Source organism: Passer montanus, unplaced genomic scaffold, assembly GCF_014805655.1.
Source record: "Passer montanus isolate IOZ18808 unplaced genomic scaffold, ASM1480565v1 scaffold19, whole genome shotgun sequence".
In the NCBI taxonomy this organism is placed as follows: Eukaryota; Metazoa; Chordata; class Aves; order Passeriformes; family Passeridae; genus Passer; species Passer montanus.
The window spans coordinates 10,749,738-10,771,061 of NW_024366480.1; the positions used below are offsets into that span (position 1 = coordinate 10,749,738).

At 37.1% G+C, this 21,324-nt stretch overlaps 1 protein-coding gene across 13 annotated transcripts in view; it reads right to left on the reverse strand.

The window, feature by feature from the left end:
* The window catches only part of PTPRM (protein tyrosine phosphatase receptor type M), a 444,086-nt gene that overhangs the window by 79,256 nt on the left and 343,506 nt on the right, over positions 1-21,324 (reverse strand). For 5 of the 13 annotated variants that reach the window (XM_039706011.1, XM_039706010.1, XM_039706005.1 and 2 more), the window contains 5 exons: positions 14,244-14,395; positions 11,558-11,632; positions 11,304-11,330; positions 7,586-7,597; positions 6,638-6,825 (listed from right to left, as the gene is read on the reverse strand). In XM_039706011.1, the coding sequence (XP_039561945.1) occupies positions 6,638-6,825; positions 7,586-7,597; positions 11,304-11,330; positions 11,558-11,632; positions 14,244-14,395 (454 nt within the window). The remainder of the gene's footprint in view (positions 1-6,637; positions 6,826-7,585; positions 7,598-11,303; positions 11,331-11,557; positions 11,633-14,243; positions 14,396-21,324) is intronic. The other 8 variants (XM_039706013.1, XM_039706009.1, XM_039706007.1 and 5 more) reach the window with 4 other exon arrangements.

Genomic DNA, 21,324 nt, shown 5'->3' on the forward strand with positions numbered 1-21,324 from the left:
GTTTCTCAACCTGTGGCTGCCAAAGGAGATGAAGAAAAGACAAGCAGGAGAATAATGTTCAACAGATTCCACATGCTAAAATAATGGAATGATGTGTGTTTGTTATTAATAAGAATATACCTCTGTGTACATCCAAACACGTAGGAAGAAAGCAGTATGATGGAAAAGGTTAATTCTTTCCATTAATATGATATAAACCCTGTATTAATTACTTGGACTTATCACATCTGGAGACAGGATTTCCAAAGATCTGCTCGGTCAGCTAAGTTGACAATAATCACTGAAACTTTGAAACTATTTCTTTTATTGCTCCAATTTTACATTGCACACACCCACAGATCTTTCCAGAATAAACTGAGAAAGATTTTGCAACGTCTTCAGAGAATAAAAGATCCTAATGATGGAGTCATAGGTCAGTAAAGAGGGGAGGAAGATTAAAACCACTTGTGAAAGACTGCTGTGATGGCTGGACTCAAGATGGGAAAAAAACCCACAAGCTCCTAAAGCAAATTGAAACTTTATTACCATGGGATAATGAAGTGCCAGAGGCACATCCACAAAACTGCATGCAACAGTTAAAATTATCCATTTTAAATGCTTATGCAGACTCACTCATTAAGGATCAGGAATAAGATCAGAGGTGCTTATCATGCTTTAAATTTGCTTTAGATTTTCAGTCCAGCTTTGCTAAGATACAAAACAAATGTCTGCTAAATATCTGATCATGGAAAAGATTCCCAGAGCATCTTCAGTACCAAGAAAAATGACATGTTACAGCACACTTTTTCTTACTGACATATTTTGTACTCATTCATATGTTTGCCTCAGCATGAACCAGGACTACCAGACTCAGTAGAAGCATTGAATGATTGAAATAGCTGCCAGAGTTTCTACATAAGAACAACCTGCACTTGTTTATCCATCCAATTGATCAGCTTAAGAATCTATGTCTCACGACTTTTGAGTGGACCAACATTTTTCTGAATGGATCAATACCACCAGTCTCTGTTTTAACTGCTTAGAGAGACACACTGGTCATCAAAGATGCACTTTGAATCTTCCCTTAAAACATGGTCTGAACTTTACATACAAGACTAAGTCTGGCAGACTTTCATGAAGGAAAAAAATTGGCTGAATTAGGTATCCTTGCTCTTGTTAGGTGTCCTTGCTGCCTGAGATCACACACAGTTCAGACTGTTTAGGCAGCTGAGAAGAAAACAAGAGGTCCATACCCAAGTAAATCACAGACTGATCAGTACCAAAAATAGCTGAATCAGAGCATGAGCAAACAGCTGCCTACACCCCACTGAGAGTAATCCTAAGGATACTGGAAGTATTCTACTCTATACACCCCTGCAATTTTATTATTCAAACAGATAAAAGCACAAAGCCTTTCTAATGAAGCCATGACCTGCCTAAATCTAATTTCTGTGATAAGAATAAATTCTAATTAAACCTGCTTAAACAAAACAAATTAGACAGCTGTTTCTGCATATACATGCACTTTTATTTAAATTGGAGGAGAATGCATTTAGGAAGAGTGGGAGCGGGAAACAATGTGATTTATAAAGTTGTGTGACATCTTGATCACTGGGCAGTTAACCACACTCGGACATAAAGCAGTGTCACATGAATGATATTAAGCACTATGACAGCACTTCTCATCCATGTGAAATCTGTTAAGAAGAGAAGTTCAGGATGATAAAGGAAAGGTTCAGAATTGCAAAAACTCACTGACAACAACAGACATTTGGCAATCTAAGTGTCCTTCCTCTGAATGGAAAAAATCCCAAACTGCCATACAGTTAAAATTCCTGACAACTGATTCTGGCTGATCAACATCTGGAAGGCCATTTCAGTCTTCTACTGGACTTAAATAGATATTGCATGCACTGGGAAGCTGTCACTACTAACACAGGCTATCCAACAGTGAATGTTGTTTCAGGTTTGGGATTACTTTATTTCAACAATTTGGTATTGATGTGGAGTACCTTAGGATTTACAAACCAAAACATGCTTTGTGGATAAGGCAGTTGCTTTAACTACTTCCTCAGCCTCCCTGCATGTGATCTCCACAGTGCCAGGCTTTCCAGTGCTCAAGTGTCGAGGATAATCCCAACCAAGAACAAGTTACTTGGTATTGCTGGAAGGCTTTTGCAAATCCCACAGCAGTGTGAAGAAAATGGTTATGCCTGAATAAAGTTCTTTGATAAAGGAGGAGTACCTGCCTCGTGTAAAGGACCTCTACCTCCCCACTTGGGGTTATCCCTTGTTGTGTATGAGAGAACACTTATTCAGTAATATATAGCTTAACCAAGCCACTGCAACTTTCTAATATTAAAGATTAACAATTAAACTGGGCATTCTGCAACTGTTCTGAGCTCCATCTGAACAGATGAAACTTGGAAAAAAGTTATAGCAGTGATCTCTCTGGATGAATATTTCTAACAATTTTCCATGCCATTCTCACTGGACAAGTTCCCAGTATTTCACTTCCATCTCTATCTCTTTTACATTTATAGTGCCTAATGAGTTTTCCCTTGTGTAAAAAAAAATAGAAAGAGAGAAACAGTTACCTGCACCTGGTTCTTGAAGGCACAGATGCTGTCCTTCCTGTATTTACACTGTGGATTAATGCCCCCATCCTCACACAGTGTTCCAGAGTCTTCCTGTTTTCTGTGTAACTTCTGTCTTGTGGGATAAAAAGTAACTGCACTGACTATGGTACTGACTGTCTCAGCTGGTGTTTTAGAATATCAAATAAAATTGGAGAAAAAGGTGTGATAGAAATGTACAGGTTGGAGGTGAGAAAGATTAGCTGGAGTCACAAGGAACATGCAGGAAAAAATAGGACCAGCTGGGTCCTACCAGCAGCTATAATAACATTAAAAAAACCCTCAATTTTCCTACAATTTTCAAGATTTCAGAACAGGGCCCCAGAAACACAAGTCTTAAAATTGTCATGTGGCAGCAAATTTGTCCTCCAGCTGGAACCAAAGAGAAAGAAAAGATGCAACTGGAGACTGGGTTTGAGTGACAGGATTCTAGTGTGTTATGGCTTTGCATGACAGCAGAAAAGGGAAATTATACCAGACTTCTTTCAAAGTCAGACATTATTCTAAGAGTGGTTTGGAGAAAAAAAAAATTCAAAGTAGGCACCTATGGGACAAACATCCTCCATGAAAAATTTCCTGCTTGTCTGTAATACTTTCTGTCTCCCCAAACAAGGATCTGTATGTCTGGTTTTCCCTGCTATTTTGTTTCTTGACATAATTTTATATTTATCCTAGATATTCCACTGGCCAATGAAATTTTTTCAGTGAGTTGGGTTTTACTGATGATTATCATATCTGCCTTAGCATATCTGCATTAGCAAATCTTCTGAAGTTCATTTAAATGACTAGACTGCTATTAAGACAGAATTTCTTTCATATCCCCAATTATTTTCAACATTCATCTTCAACTTCTCTTTAAATTATCCATCTTTATATGATATTTTTAAATACTATTTTTAAATACTTTTACCAATCTCTAACAGGTGCTAAACTGAAGTGCTAAACTGAAATGAATTGTTTAACACACATTAGATAATATATTTCATGTTCCTGACCTTGACAGGCACCCTGAGCCTGTATTCATCTATTTAACTATGATAATTTAGACATTAGTACAGTAGCATTGGTGCAACACGTCAAAATGAAGGCCATGCAGCACAGAAGGAACACATTCAGTGCAGTTTATCTTGACAGTGTATAACATTATTATATTTTAAATAGTATTGGTTTAATGATATAAAATAATTCCCAGACTGAAACAGTTAACTGCCAGAAAGCCTAGAGAAAGGGTCTGTTCTACAGAGGGGGAGGAGAGGAAAGATGAGACAGATGATAAGGAGGAAAGCCTTAAAGATAAAGCTACATGGAGGAACCTTTTTTTAAATTCTGTTATTGACACAGTCCTGTTAGTGACAGTAAGTGAGGCTGATCTGAGCAGGACACCCTTTGCAAATCCTGGCTTTTCAAAGGAACCTCTGGTTTTGAGATAATGGAAGCTCAGAACTCCCTGTCATGGAACATAATGTGAAATTGATTTTTCAAGGCTTTATCCACACAAAGTTGCACTGGTTTAATTAAAGGTGTGTTTTCAAATCAATTTTGTTAAACCAGTCCAAGCTCCTGCACAGACACTCTGAAATTGATTTGGAACTGTCTTATGTCAACTAACCTTAATTTGGCAAAGAAACACTTTACACTGAGTAGTCACCAATTTAAGTTGATCCAAAAACAGGGTTAAAAATAAAATTTATCTGAAATCGTAAGACTTTAATGATTTATCTGTTTCTGCCCTAGCTATGCCAAACCATGCTAACCTCCAGTAGCCTAATTGATCTGTTTAGGAAGCAGATGAACTCGTTACTTGGATTTATGGCCCTTTGACAATGGACATTTTTGAGAAAGGATATAGTGAAATCCCTGTGAAAGTACTGAGTCTAAAACCAAAAGGTGACACAGGGAAGGAGGAAGATGTGATGAATTGAGGAAACCACTTTTTCTAGTTACTTTGTTTCTTTAATGCAGAAAGAAGATGAGCAAGGAGGCTCCTTCATGACCAGTAAAAGGGGAACAGATTAAATAATGCACAATCAGTGTAGGGGTACTTGGGAAATCAAGCCAATGATATCCTGTCAGTCTAACATCTAACACCTCTGGAACCAAGCGAAAATCTCTCCTTTCTTAAGGGTCTGGCAGGGGATAGAAAGGATTTTAAAGATCCACTGCAGAGTAGCTATGTGGACATTTCCCTGAGGTTTCAGGATTCCTGCACAATCTCGATCATTTGCACTCCACTAAGCTGCAAATGAAGGTTTGCATTGAAGTCCACAGCTTATAGAAATGCATTTGTGTTCTTTCCACACCTGAGAAACAGATGGGAAAGCAGCAGTGAAGTTGCCACTGGTGTGGCCCTAAGGACACGTCTGCATGTGCTCTGGTTCTACAGACAGGCATGGTGTCAATCTCTCCAGCCAAAAGCAAGGGCCTGGTCCTTCTTGTGGGAACAAAAGCCTTCTCCCAGGAGAGCAAATGGGTAAAATCCTGCAAAACAGGGTGTTCCTCTGAGCTCCTGAGTATTGGGAGCAATAGATATTCAGTATCCCAAGTGGGTAAATCCTAATGCAGAGCTGAGCAGTGAGCAAGGAAATATTAGCCTGCCATTGCTCAAAGATGATTTTTCAATATTCATCCTTTTCATCAGTGATGCTACACCAAAAACTTCTGCATGACACTAGCAGGACTCAGAACTACATATATGTGCTTAGATGATGAACTATAGCCCAAATTATTGAGAACAGTGGCCCTAATTATTAAGTTTTATTTTAAAGCACTTTAAACTACGCATGACAGCAAATGCTCTGTATCCTCGCACTCCTCTGAAATGTCCTAATGGGTAATGTGCTACTTTACTTTCTGTTCTGTTCCATAGATTTATTTTCATAGTGAATCTTGTGTGAATTTCTCCTGAATCAAACTCCCTGGTGAGACAAATAATCCTGCTGTCTTGTTAGAACAAAAACCATCTATGAGACTTCATTCAAAACAAATCCCCTGTCAAACTATTCCTTTCTTTTCTTTGGACATTTATCCTTCTGGTAATACATAAGGAAGAAATTCTTTTGTTGTCTAGTTCAAATTTGTAAAGAGGACAGTATCAGTCTGACAGAAATGTAAACAAAGAGATTTGCAACTTTTGCAGTGCTAGCATATATTGGGGAGTCATTCACTGCACATGGAGGAAAAACAGCATTACTGCAGTAGCTCAATGAAAAAAACCCCTCAAATATATAGCTAGTTACAGTTAATTGTGATTATAACAATTTCCATATACAGAAGAGTTTTTCAGTTCCAGCTTCACTATTTTAAGTCCTCCTTCCCTGCCACTATTAACAAACTGCACCCTGATGTATTGCATCTACTGGCATTAGTCATGACTACACCTACTGTCTGTAATGGGATGCCATTCATCAGCTTGGTAGGCTGAAAATTAAGTGATTTTCCTGGAAATTGTTTCTCAGCAGAATCATTTGATCCACTGTAGTTAAAAAGCCATGTCACTGGTTGCACTCTAAATTCCATTTTACAGTCTTGATTTTATTTTTTTTTAATAAATTAATTGTAGTTTTCCTCTAGGCTTAATGCTGGTATAAAAGGTTTTGGCTGATGAGCAAATCTTTTCCAAACACAAGAATTTTCAATTCCATCACTTTTAAATAACAGTGGCATAAAAAAAACTCACAGGAACAAACTTGTTTAAGTCAGCCACGCAAATGAAAGTTGACAAGTGATTAGGTCCTCCTGGGAATGAATTGTTTTCTATGTTCCAGGGGAAAAAACGTCATCAGTGACTTTGGAAGTGGCCTGAAGCATGGGTTTCAGAAATCTAATTCTACAAATACCAGTTTAAACAATTATATATTTAAGCAATTTTTATAACATAAAGCTAGCATGACAACGCGTGACATTCAAAAAAACACCATCTCTTGTAAAATGCAAGCAGTATGCACACTGGTAAAATCTCAGCATCAGACACATATAGCCCACAGTGTAGAAGACATGATCAGATCCTGAGACCTGACACTTACTTCATACTCCTCTTTGAATCCATAGCCTTCTGCACATTTCATCTGGGTGATGTGCTGCAGCAAGTCAGCTACACGGATGGCTGGATGGAGCTGTCCAGTCTGGTAGGGCACATCCACTGGGTCTCGCTTCTTGTAGGTATGGGATTGGACCAGGCTGCTTGTGTCACTGACCATCGTGTGGGTTTCATCTAGAAAAAGAGTATCTCATCACCTACTGGCTCATTTTCACTTTATCAGAAGAAATAGAAACTACAAAGATTTCTAGAGGAATGGCAGAAATCTGACACCATCAGCATTGGCTCTGTCTGTGAGGGCTACACCAGAGAACAGTAAATCCATGAGCAGTTTACACACGGAAATCGCAAGACTGATTGGAATGAGGCAAAGTCCATAGTTCTACAATGGAAGCATTGCAGAGCAGTCCAAACTCTAATATTGTTTTAAATGTTGCTAGCTGATTGCAAACAAATTTTAAAACAGGCATTTCATTTTAAACTGCATGGAAGTTTCACTCTGAAACTTCAACAAGTCCCATGGAATGAAACCGGACTTGTATTTTTCATAGACTACTAAAGTGCTGTATTTTACACTGCAAATTTAGAGCAAATGTTTGGAGTGAGCAAAATAAAAAGATGCACAAAATGGCTTATGGTTTCATCAAGCTAGGACTGCAATGGAAATGTAGATCTGAAAATGACATTTGGAGACAAACTACAAGAGGACAAATGCAAAGGATCATCTGGTAAGGAAAAAGGTCTTGACTGACTGCTGAACATGCTTTAGGACCACGGTGTATCATGAGCCACCACATTAGGCATGGAATGTTATATGTCAACTGACATGCAAGCCAACAAACAGGAGACCCCCGTGGGCTGGTTAAAATTTTTATGAGACACAAACTTCTCCCAACCCTCCACATCTCTTCCGTGGGGCAAATGGGCAACTTACCATTGATTGGCACTTTTAAGAAGATACATATCAGGAGAAAAAAAGAGGAGGAGAAAAAGGAAACAGGGCATAAGCAACAGTACTACATTAATAATTACAGGTAATTTTATGTTTTTAATTTATTGTCTTTACAGAATGATTCCCTAAATGAGTCAGATTCTGATCTCAGTTTCACAGTAGAAATTAGGTTTAAAATATCATACTGGGAGTAAATTCACACAGATGGAACTGAGATCAAAACCTATACTTCGAAGTAAATAGATGTGAAAGTGCACTCTACCTAAGGAAGCAATATGACTTGCTTCCTGTATAGACAGAATTGTAAAAATTTATTCAGACTTGGCAAGAGAAAAAAACCCACCCCAAATTCTAAGGTTCAAGAATCATCACAAATATTTTATCTGTTTGCTCAAATAATAATTTTATGTATCTTAAGAGTTTTTAAATTTTAACCAAAATTGTTAATATGGTGCTTTAATTTACTCAAGCTATTCCTCCCTGAGTGAATATTGGGAAAAAACCCCAAACCCCTAAATCTGTATCATATTTATAAAATAAGGTATTTATCGAAAAATACTACTTTCAAAAATGAGCCATATGAAAGGGAAGCCTTAAAATAATATTTCCACATTCATAAGTTAGATATAGTATAGCAGAAAGTTCCACAAATACTCTGTATGAAAAGGTCCCAGATTCTCATGTACACACCAAAAATATTAACACACCTTGTTAAAGGTGAGAGATTCTGGTCTTAGTTGTACTACTGAAAATTGACATTAAAGCCAGAAAGCTCAACGGGTCATATTTCAAAGATGATTTGAGGCCCTCTCAATTCCCACTAGGACAAATGAAATCTGGCCCTCACTAAGCATACAGTCAATATGAACTGTCCATTGACACCTAAACCAAAAACAGCAGAGAAAAATGTATGGTTATGAGTATGGCCAATTCACTCTTTTTCCTGTCAGTCTGCTAATCTGATCTAATGCAGAGAAAAGGGATTCAACTTCTAGTCATAAAATTTTACGACTTTTGTCTGATATGGTATAAAATTGTACTGCAAAGCACCTCGGGATGCATGGCATGAAGCGTGGCATACAAGTGTAGGTACAGTATGTTGCTGCTGAAATGGCACCTGAAAACTACAAGGTGGCTAAGACACAAAAGACAAAAAAAAGTGTAGAAAGTTGATAATGATTTTTTGGGTTGCTTATTTCAATTTTAGAAACAGGTTAGAAAATATGAGGATTTTTTTTTTGCAAACTGCAAAATTCTTTGCTTCACAGACTGTTAGTAACTAAGATGAAGGCAAAGCCATCAAAGTCTTGCACTATGCAAGCATCAGTTTAATAATTATGAATCTCTTTCCTACAAGCTCCCTAGTTTTAGACTAATTTTTCTCTCTCCATTTCTTTATCTCTTATAGCTGCCTTAATACAGAAGGAGTTATCATTTAAGCTTTTTAAAGAAAAGTGGTTTTAATCCTTGGTTTATTTAGCACATTAGGAGTCACATACTACAGTTTTTTATTTTGCCTCTGAGCACTGCAGCATGAGCTTTTCAGGCTGTGAGTTTTTCAAAGGGTGAGCTCCTCCAGATGCAGTGTCCATGGGCAATGGGAAGTTTGCCTGGCTTAAAAACTCCTACCGCTGCAGCTGTCCTACTTTACACTTACCCATTCCTGTAGAGATATACAACATTTATTAAATAATATATTTGGAAACAGTAAGTGTGCTGTGGCTTTTCTATCAGATTTTGAAAGCTGAACTCAACCATTCACCAGACCTGTACCTTTCCCAGGAGGTCACACTGAGAAGATCATTTAGTTCTAACTACAGGCTTGATCCTGCAGTTTAATGCAACTTCTTTGGACAGTAGAAGACAGCAAGAGCAGGTATTACTTGTAATTAAAATCCTGCATGCTTTGTTAACAGCTGTATTCCTCTACCAGCTCAAGCGCAGTTAATTTGATTTACCTCAGATACAACACTATTTCTGTACAGAGAGTCATAAACACATATTGGGAGAGAGATCTAATCTGAATGGAATACCATTCATAAAATGGTAATGAATTTTTAACATGTAAAGTTAAAAAAAATATTTATTTAATGCAGCAAAATAACTGAAATATTTTCTGAGATGAGTAAGCACAGGTTTGCTGTAGTAGGCCATAAAATACATACCTAAGTACTTAGAAGATTTTACAGACTTAGTAAAATCAGAGAACTTATTTTTCCCAGTGTGTGTTTGCCTGATAGCTGAACTATCTGTTTAGAAATTATTTCTTGGGGGAAAAAAAGCTAACAAATGATTTTACCATTGTTATTATATAGAAAAAGATCACAAAAATAACCGAAGAAAGCATTAACTAAGTAACACAAATTGGAAATCTCAAAGTTTTTCTCCTGATAATAGTACTTTTCTCCTTGCCCACCCACAAGGTCAGAAAGAACATCTACTGCATGAAGCGCTGAATGAATGCTAAAGCACACAAAAAAATCTAACATCTCAGGCAGTTAAAAGGCACTGCAAATTTCATTTGCATGCAGATTATTACATTGTTACAGTCACTACCATTACCTTCTTCCAGATTTACATAATGTATAAAACCAGCGAAGTTCCTTCTCAAAGTTATCACACTGAAGTGCACTGCACTAAGTATTCTTTCATAATAACATTTCAAGATCACTTCCTAAACTTACTTCTTATATGCTTCACTCTGTGTCTATGTAAGCCTGTTTAATTTACAGTTCAAGGGCTGATAAGGGAACTTAAATTTTTTACAGTGATTGGAAGAAAAAAGAGGAGAAAGGAAAGTGTTTGTTGTGAAAATATAGATTGAAAAACAAGTAAATGGTTAGGCTTAACACTTAAGGAGTTTGATTTCTGCTACAGTGCACTATGTTTTGAATTACTATTAAAAAACTGCCCCTGTTTAGTTTAAAGTTAGCAAGTGAAGGAGGTGTAAATGAATAAAAGCCACAAAGGGGTTAGTTAAGCATTGAAAATGCAATAGCATCTCATGCTTGCTACCTATCACTGTGCAGAAATCCCTCTCTTTTTGACATTGGACAATAACAGATTTTCTTAAATTCCAAGTGGAAATGCTTTACATTTTAACTGTATGTTTGTAACCTACAGTTTTACTGTTTTATTTCATTCCTGTGACACCTGATGCATAATAAACTATATACTCTGTCATGTTATGATTTTGCTGTTCAAAATACCATCTCCTCTCTGAAACTTCACTTTTTGACAAGCACATCAGAAACTCTGCAGAATTGTCAGAAGACATGATAGCTGGTAGATGGCCAGAACTGTATTTTGTCTTATTTTCTGTATCCTGAGCAGTTTAACTAGGAAAAAGTTATTTTTAAGAAGTGACATCTTCAGCTCTGACATAAAACAGAAAAAACTTAGGAAAACTATTTCAATTGCTGTGATAATCAAATTCTTTTGTGTCACTCCAAATACATGCATAAACATTCCCTTGCAAATCCACTTGTTAAAATTATTTCTGTCTTTTCTCCCCTGACTTGCACTATGACAGTAGTAATCAAACCTGATAACTGCCCTTAGCACCTCAGTGCAGCCAAGTCAACCACCCCTCCCTTTAGCAGAAAGCTCCAGCATTTTGCATACTGTTGTCTGCTCCCCAAGAACTGCAACTTCTGAAATTACTTCAGCAACAAACTTTGATAAAGGGAAATGTTCTCACCTAAAATTGCAGTTGGCACAAATGGATCTGTCATACATCATAAGCAGGTCAATGCAGGAAAGGTAAAAAGAGAGAGAACAGTAAATGATTGATACATGTTCCTGAGTTTTCTTTCAGAAAGCTGCTGTTAGCAAACGGTATGTTTCTTATATACACGTTAAATGTTGATGGCAAGAAGTATAATTACATAAATATGTATGCTTTTATTATGGAAAGATCTACAGAAGGTGGAAACCAAGAAAAAAACTGGTTACCTGGGTAGTAAGAATTAGGCACTGTTGTGCTCAGTGTGTTAGTTTTCATTGTAAATGAAGATGGTGAAGATACAGCTGCAAAGAGAAACAAAGCTGGTTAGAGACAGAGATATGATATGCAGCTATTTAAGCTGAGTGACACAGCAGATGGTATTGACCTGACTTAGAGTTCATCCTGCTGTGTTTCTTGCACTGGAATCAGGACCTAGGGAAAACCAGGCAAGTCTACTGAATGAAACAGCTCACTGAATTTGATCAATTCTCTAAAAAGAAGTGTCGTTGGAGAAAACATTTTGATTGCTGATGGGAAATGTACTTAAATCACTCTATTAGACTGAATACTGATGCTTGAAACAACACATCACCACGACAAGAGGTGTTTTTGACAGAAGCTTTGATCATTAATAAGTTTTCCTTATAACACTGTAAATACCTTGTGCAAATATTCTACTGTAGTTTATTTTTTCCTCTCCTTTTTTTATTTGATTTGTTTAGACAAACTCTATGCGTGGATAGTATGCATAGAGATTCTAATAGTCCCTGAAGAGACTTCTTTGTTTGTAGGTGGTTTTCAGGGAGTTGGCTATACAGACCAATGCTCACATAGGCATTTAATCATTGAACTATTTGTAAAGCCAACGGGAAAGACAAATTAAGTTCAGTTTGCCCCTAGTACAGAAATATCACGCAAATTACCATTGTAAACACAGATGCATTTAACAGATAGGAGTTAATCACAACATTTTACAGGATGTTCAGCTAAGGAGTCATTAGGGGCTTTTAAACAAAGCTCCTTGCAAATTCTGCCTTAGTTGCTTGTCTACACATCTCAAATTCAGTCTGACCAGTGAATGTAAGCATATTCTGGATACCTGCAAACAAACTAACAGGAATGTGTCAAACAAAACAGAGGTGAGGAAGACAGGATCTGCTGGATGAGGAGTGAGATTACTCCTGCTGGCTTTCATCCATCTTTTTTCCAGTTGATCCTCCAGGGCAAATAGTTACTAGCCCAGTTAACAAAGAGTTAACAATTGCAGTTTTTAATATGGGGTTATCTCAAAACTGGTTTAAATAATGCTGATAGTTATCTTTTATCATATAAATTATTGAGACATGAGACCATGTTCCTTTGATTATGTCTCCAGAATGAGGAGACTGTATTTCCCTGACAGCCAGAACAAAGTGATTTTTCTTTTGGGTATGGATACAGACATTAGTTGAAGTCAGGGCTGCTGCAGGTAATAAACTTGCTATGTAGAGAATGCAGGCAGGGTAATGAACTTTCATAGGAAGTAGGCATGTTCTAAATCTCTTGTGTACAAGGTCTTACACAAAGATTATTCCTGAAGACTGTCAGGGGGCACCTTCTGGTGACCACATTTCTTATGGAAAGTCTAATTAGAGGTTCTAGCCCTCGAGCAGTACAAAATACCTTGTTATGGCAATAATTTCAAAGAGGTTTGAGGTGGTTTACATAAGGAGGATTTAGTCCCAGGAAGTCATTGCAGCTTCATTTGTAGTTATGACCACTCAGTAGCACCACTGGAAAATCATACCATGATGATGGAAGATGAAGTAAAACCTCTTGATCTCCTCACAGAAATAAGCAGTCTCATTAACTGTAAGGGTATATTCTCACAAGAAAGGCAGGTCTGATTTGAAAGATCTATTTCAAACCAATTTCAAAAGTAACTCAAATGCAAATTAACATTGCAAATTCTGAGCCTAATGCTGCTGAGAAAAGTCTCACTGTATAAAGCTCACAGAGTGTTTGTACAATTGAGCTCATCAAAGATAAATTCTTAAGCATATTATTAAAGAGTGGGAGCTGGGCCTTGCATACTGTTAGTACTTGAAAAAAAAATTATCTTTGACAAATTCTGAAGACATTAAAAAAACCACTGGCATACAAAAAACCCTGAGGTTCCTTAAGAACCAAAAAGAAAAAAAAAAACCAAAACAATAACTTTTTGAACCTAGTCATTCTTTAAAACAATTATTAAAAAAGTATTGTTTTTTCATGGTCTCTGCTTAGTGCTAACTCTCTGACAGGCATGAGACCTTGACTAAAATTCTAATACAGAAAATTTTATAACCCAAATCTTATTTATTTTCAGGGTAGATCCAAGAAAACCCAGGATATTAGAGAATCTCTTTTGAAACTGCAGAACAGATAATCCACAGAGTTCTTCCTTTGCATAAGCAACACAAAAAGCATAATCTAGAATTTCAAATAATAAGAGAATCAGATTATCATTATTAAGTTATTACATTCAAAAATAAAATTGTACTGTCAAAAAAAAATTGAACAAGCGAAGCATTTGAAGGACTTGGGACAGCATGAGAGATATAAAATTTTCAACATAATGGAGACTAGAGAAAGGTAAAACTACTGTTTCAGTAATGTCACTGCTCTTCTGCAGAAGAAAAGGATGGACAGAAAAAAGCTCAATTATCCTTATTATTTTTAAAGAAGTCTATACTTGATGTCTGACTGTCTTGCTCATTTGAATAGACACTGTAATGTGCTGCACAGTGGGAAACTCTCAGTCCCATGGATTTTCCATGACTGAGTAATGAGGAATATTTTAAAAACCATTTGCACTTTTCTTTCACCTTCAAAAAAAAAAAAAAAGGAAAGGAAAGAAAAGAAAAAGAAAAGGAAAGAAAAGAAAAGACTTACATCTCCCATTTAGATTGTGCGTGTCCATGAAAGAGAAAGCTTCATCACAGTTGGTGCCTTGCTCAGTGTAGCTTTTATCCATTGAATTCACCATCACTGTCATTTCCTGCCGAGTACTACTCAATGTCTCTTTCCGCTTTTTAGCCAATTTTCTTAAGAAATGAATGATGAGAAAAAAAAGGAGAAAAACAACTCTCAGTAAGCAGACATAGTTTTCATGTTGTTTACATCAGTATTGTTGCTTGTGCTAATACTGTGACTATATCATTAAGTAACATTTACATTTGTTTCTGCATTTCTGGAACCTTAAATTTATTTTACTCTCATCTCTTTCAGTCTGATAATCAAGGGACAGTTGCCAGTGCACTGACAGGTGGTCAACAGCACCTCAGTCCTTGGGGACCACCACTGAATTAAAGGGGACTACTTGGATATGAAGGTGATGTGAACTACAGTATCAGAGGCTACATCTGATTAAACATATAAACATCTGATTAAACATATAAACAAAAAAAAAGAGATGGATTTCATTGGAACTGACAAATCAGTACCAATATTCACATGCATAGAAGAGTCTGGAGAGGTTTTATTGAGACTCTGTGTAACACAACAACCTAGTTTATGTAATACTGTAAAGTCTATGTTGGAGATCTGAATACACACTGCACACTCAAGAGACATTTCAAATTGACTCATATTCCTAAAGACTATTTTCTGTCACTCCTGATTTCAGGAGAATTAGTTACATGAGTTAGTTGCTTCTCAGCAGGAGTGGTCTGTCAGAGACAAGATCTTAAATCTGATACTACAATAGTGATTCATTAAACTATAGAATTGCCTTGGATGCATATACCTCTTTTTTTTTTTCCAGATCTGTCTGCTTCAGTCTAAAGTCTCACTGTCTCTCCCTGAGTGATGCTTAGCTATATCACAAAACAACATGTCCAAAACTCTTGATTTTTCCTTCAACCTCTGAGGCATCTGTGATCCTGATGATAGCAGATCCCTGACTATTTGGGTTGTTTCCCTGGCCCATGACTCTGTCTGAGACCAAGCCTCTCTCCAAGTTCTTGCCTTGAGCCTTAATTTAAATTTTCCAGATTCCTTCTGTAGAGTATCTTCAAGGTATGGGTTTAAAAAAACAACTGCTCCACAGACTTTAATTGTCCTGTCTGTTAATTTAATGACTTTTCCACTGTTGAAAACACAATGAGCCAGTTCATATTCATCTGCCAGAATGATCTTTTACATATCTTCAACTAGAAGTTACAGGAGCTTATTATCTCACCTAGGTTCCTTCTACTTCTAGAGGTCGAATGTATCAAGCACAACCAACTTGCACTAACTTTCAAAGCCTTTCTGTTAACTCTTATTCAGTATGAAAAGATGGTTCCCACCACAGGCAAAATTTTACACCAGCCTCCCCTAGATTTTCAAACATTTGTCTCCTCTCATGCTACACAGGAGGGGCTTTCTGTAACTCTCCCAACTGATCTCACTCTTCAGCTTCAAATGCCTCAGCCTCCTCATGCTCCCCATCTATCCACCTGTTATCCCCCACCTTTCACCTAGATGAGAAGCCATTTGGGCAGGAGCTGTGGTTGTGCTCTGTGCCAATGTAGAACCAAGCTCAACAGTATCTTAATCCATGAATAAAGCTCAAAAAATCTTTGAAATTAAAGTCTTGCTAACATTAAAAGCAGGAATTTGAAGTGCAGGCATGGTATTGGGTCACTGGATGGGAAAGTATTAAGGGTCACATTTGGCCCTCAGTAAACTGACAGATTGTCACCCAATTCCCAAGGGCATTTTCCTATGACTGAAAGTGAATGAAGTACACTGCCTTAAACACCTGTGGCAGCACTTGCAGCAACGAGCAGTGCTATAACTTTGCCCACCCCAGCTCAGGAGTCACCTGTGTTTGCTTGAGCCTTTGCTAACTCTGCAGACTTGATAATAAAACGGGTTCTTTATTACTCCACAGTGCATAAATGCACAAGAGAGCATGGTCTGAACTCTTTCATATCAGAGACAGTTAAATTTCATGTGAGTACCATAAGTAAAACAAAACCCTTAGATCTTTGCATCCTTCAATCACCCTCCTCCTTCATATCTAATTGTAATGAATAATATATTATTCAAAGTAGAATCTGAGACTTATCACCTAATACACGAATAACTTAATGAAAGTCCTTTGTAAGGACAGGCTCATCAAAAGTAACATGAAATGGATATTTTTTTTCCCTCTTTCACCCTTAGATGGCAGTACATTAGATGGCAGTCATGCATGACTCCCCTTCCAATCCTTGGGTCCCATGATCAAGCTAAAGCAGATTTATTTTTAAAGACAGTAACAACTGTACAGTACTTCTCAATCTGAATCTAATTCTGGAAATAGGTCTTGTGGGAAAAGTCCAAATCTGAAACAACTTACAGGAAGAGAGCAATATCAGCCAGACTTCTGTACTGTGAACAAAAACACCCACTGGACTCAGTCAAGTAAACTTTAGCTGAATATAACATTTCCAGCATCTGCAGTTTTCAGATTTTGCTGAAAGTTGCAGTGCTGCAGTCTCTGCATCTCATCCATTCCTTGGATCTCTCAATCCCCAAGAGGGTCTAGCTATACAAGATTTAAGAAACTTGTGAAACCGTGGCACTTCACATCTCCACCACCACTCATACTCTTATATTTGAAGTAAATTTTTGGGGGAAAAAAAGGTTTAAATATTTGATTATCCTCACTCATGGAAAAGATACTTCATAGCTACTATCTGATGTTTCATCCTTCTTAAAGGAAAAGAGTTCTACAATCAAAGGGAAAACATAAAACAGATGGAAGCTCCCAGGATGATTACCTAGGATGAAATTATTTTTGTAGGGAAAGCAAAAAGATCAGCTTATCACACAAATAGTGTTACCATTACTATATGAGGAAAGTGAATGTACTATCTCAGTCCCAGGAAAGAGGAGCATGATATTCAGAAAAATCTCAAGACTAGCTAAGAACTGTTGGAATTTCAAGGCACAAGAAATAGAAAGAAGTGAACTGGTGCAGTGGTTAGAATACATTAAAATGCACAGCAGACAAAATGCAGACTTCCCCTGCAATTGCGCAGGGTTTTGTGTATCATTTACTCTGTTACAAAATTAATTAGTCCAGGAAAGTAATAAGTTAAACAGCTCATCACAATCTGTCCCCATTTTATCCACTGACAAAAACTCTCCAATGATGCATCTTCTCCTGTACAGTGCCTCCTTGTTCAAAGGCCCACTCTGTAAAATCTGTGCAAGCCTAACTCAGTATCTCTCTCAAAATCCTCCTTCCCAGTGACTTCTCCCTCAAACCCTCCAAGAAACCAACTCCAATAGCTGCTACGTTGCTACTACATTGTCAGCCTCTGTCTAGCTCATTTTCCACCTATTTTCCTGCATCCCTTTTCTCTTTCCTGTCTTGACTTAAATACCAAACTCTTTTGGACCTAGCTTGCCTTTTCTCTTCCTGTTTAAAAAGCACTTGGCACAAAGAATGAGGCACAATAGGACATAGTTAGAGGAACCTAACAACATAAAAATAAAATTTTTTAAAAAATGGTGACTGGGTTGAAACGAACTCAGGCCTTGCCAAAAACATGCTTTCCATTTTAACTTAGGAACAATGAAAAAGGCATATTAATTTCAATCTAACAAAAACTTCCTTCTTTCCCATTTGACACTGAGTGGTCCTCTCCTTTCTGGATCAGTATGCCTCCCTTCTCATCAGGCAAAGAAAGGAGAAACAAGATGCTGGCACTTTCCACAGCTCGAGCAACACACAACTATCACCAAGATATCAGTAAACAAAGTGAGATGAAATTTGTAATTGTGCTGCTTAAGGAATTGGGCTGAATTTTTTATTTTAATTAATACACTGGTCTATTGCACTTACTGTAGCTCAAGATAAAATAGCTGCTTCTTACATACTTATTGTTTTAAATTTTACTTCTCTGCTTGTGGACAAATCACAGAAATGGTTCAGATGAAGAAAGGATTGGGGTTTTCATGTAACCCAGTAGTGCAGTGCACTTATAGCTGCAAAACCCTTTTAACAGTTTGCTCACCAAGCCTCTAAAGGAAACTAAACTACAGTAAGAACAATCTTTTAGTAAAATGCTTTAACAGCTGGTTAGAAAGTTGTGATACCAAGGGTAAGGTTAAGTGGTAATTTTTTCACAACATTACTAGCGGCTATTCTGCATAGGTGCATGTTGCTATTTGCACTATTTACCATATTCACACTGATCTAGAAAATGCTCAGAGTATTTTACAACAAAACATAATTTTTGAATTGTAGAAATAATTAGATATAGGGTTAAAAAGCTACAAATTTATCTCATAAGGCAGAGTGACTGGATATTCACTTAAGATGAAATTCAATGTTGAAAGATATAAAGGCAAGCATATGGGAAAAATAATCCTAATTATACACACACAATATTGCATCTAAATGACTTCATAAAACACAGAAGAAAGAAATCTGATAGTCACTGATTCTTTGAAGACGAGAAGTTTAGCACTATATATAGTCAAAAAGGCAAAAAGAAGTCAGAAATTACTATGTAAGAGACAGAGAACAAATTGGAAAATATGATTAAACAGTTGTACAGATCTATGGAGCTTCCACATTTTGAACACTGCATGCAGTTCTGACACATGCCTATCCAAAAAAGATTTTCACAAAGCAGAGAACATATACAGAGAGGTGATAGGAAGATCAAAGGGGCAGATCCTACAAGAAGAGCAGTAATCCTTCCATAGATAAGGAGTCCCTAGTTTAAAAAGGGGGCAGTTGAACTGAGAATATGATAAAAGTATATAATAAACATGAAGAAAACTAAGAGCTTAATAAAGAATTTGTATTTCTCAACAATGAAAGAACCAGAAGCAGAGAGTATATAAATCTTTTAAAATATAAAAGCAAATATTTTCACAAAACCCATAAAATATTCTGCTCTGCCTTGCTTTGAGTCCCGTGTGCATTTTTGGGCACCACAACATAAAAAAGACATTAAGCTATGGACACTTTGGACATTAAGTGTCCAAAGGAGGACGACAAAGATGATGAAGGGCCTTGAGGGGAAGCTGTATGAGGAATGCCTGAGGTCTTGGTCTGTTCAGCCTGGAGTAGACTGAGGGGAGGCCTCACTGTGCTCTGCTACTTCATCATGAGGGGAAGAGGAGGGGCAGGCACTGATCTCTGCTCCAAGCTGACTACGGAAGAGGAGGGGCAGGCACTGATCTCTGCTCCCAGCTGACCACTGACACAACCCAAGGGAATGCCCTGAAGTTGTGCCAGGGGAGGTTTGGGCAGGACATCAGGAGAAGGTTCTTCTCCCAGTGGGTGTTTGGGCACTGAAACAGGCTCCCCAGGGAAGTGGTCACAGCACCAGCTGACAGAGTTCGAGAAGTGTTTGGACAATGCTCTCAGGCACATGGTATGACCCTTGGGGTGTCCCATGCAGGGCCAGGAGTTGGACTCAACAATCCTTGTGGGTCCTTTTCAATTCAGGATATTCTATGAAAATATTGTAACACATCAGCACTAGGGCTCAAGAGATATTGAAAGCTGGTATCAGTAAAATAAAATTTGATTAAGGCCTGAGTGGTGGACAGTGAATGCATAACCTTTCCTGCATTCTGTTTCTGCATTCAGCTGAAGGTCTGTCACTGGCCACTGTCACAGACACAGTGTGGACTTTTTTTCCAAAATTTGATTCCATGATTTTTTTATTGTATTAACAATCCCTTCAACAGATAATGCAGGGAACAGGATTTGAATACATTATTTGCTTTTCTAACACTCAGAATTACTCACTTTTTTGGGATTTTTTTAGTCTGTTTACAATATCAGCTGTGTTATTATTATAATTAGTAGTAGTAGCAGTAGTAGTAGTAGTAGCAGTAGTTGTTGTATATAAATTAAATTAATTACTTTGCCCATCTATGTTGGCTGCCTAGGATATGCTAAAAGAAAACTCACAGCTAATTTTGGGAAATCTGCTTCAACCTTAAATAATTTAATAAGCATAACTGATTCAGCAACATTCAGCATGAAGATGCAATGTGATAAAGGCTCTCCACAGGAAGTGGGTAAAAAAGTGCAAAGATAACAGACTTGTTCCTTGAGTTTTCATACATGTTTCCAACTTATGTTTAAATTATGTTTTCTTGAACAACAAAACAATTCTCCTCAATAACTGTGATTGCTTTCCTGTCTTCAGCAATGGGTCCTCTAAGGCAGAGATAAACCCACACATCACATATCATTGTGAGATTTACGTAAGTGTGAGCTCGTACACATTTGGTAACACTGGGTATTATTCTAATCTGCATTAGAATATTCAAAATGCTACTTTCTATTTTTAGATTTTTTTTTCTTTATTTGGGAACACTTTGAATTCCCAGTGCCTCATTTGTAGTCTTTATGTTCCTTTTTATTGTTAAAAAGTCCTTATAGAAAACAATTTTTCAGTACCTGAATATCAAATCCAATTAAATCAAAATGGTAAATTTTTAAGGTATTATTAAATAACTGTAAAGACAAATAATTAGCATTTTAGTCTACTTTACATCTCTTATCAAAACAGCAACACTCTGCACAGAACCCTTTCTATCTCCCCCAAATGAACCGAACCACAAATACGAAGCAATTGAAATGAAATAAGGAAATGAAATAGAAACAGTATGCGATTAGTGATAATAAAGTCACCTAACTTCTGTTATTCAATTTAACATTTATATGTCTTATATTGAAATGCAGTATGCTCAAGGCTGCAATTTCACAGTGACATTAAACTGTGTTCTGTCAATATTCTATCAGACAAGAAATAAGGTTTGGAGAAACATTTTTAAAGGCACTACACTTTGCAGCAAGAACTAGAGAACACAATAAAATACTTCACAAGCTGTCCCCACTTCAAGGACTAGCATTTCTAGAGAAGAACCTCATGAAAAATAATTGTTAGGAGAATTATGAAGAAGCAAAGTGTGGGAGGATAACACTGAATTGTGTAGTTCCTTGCTTATGATCTCTTAGTATGCA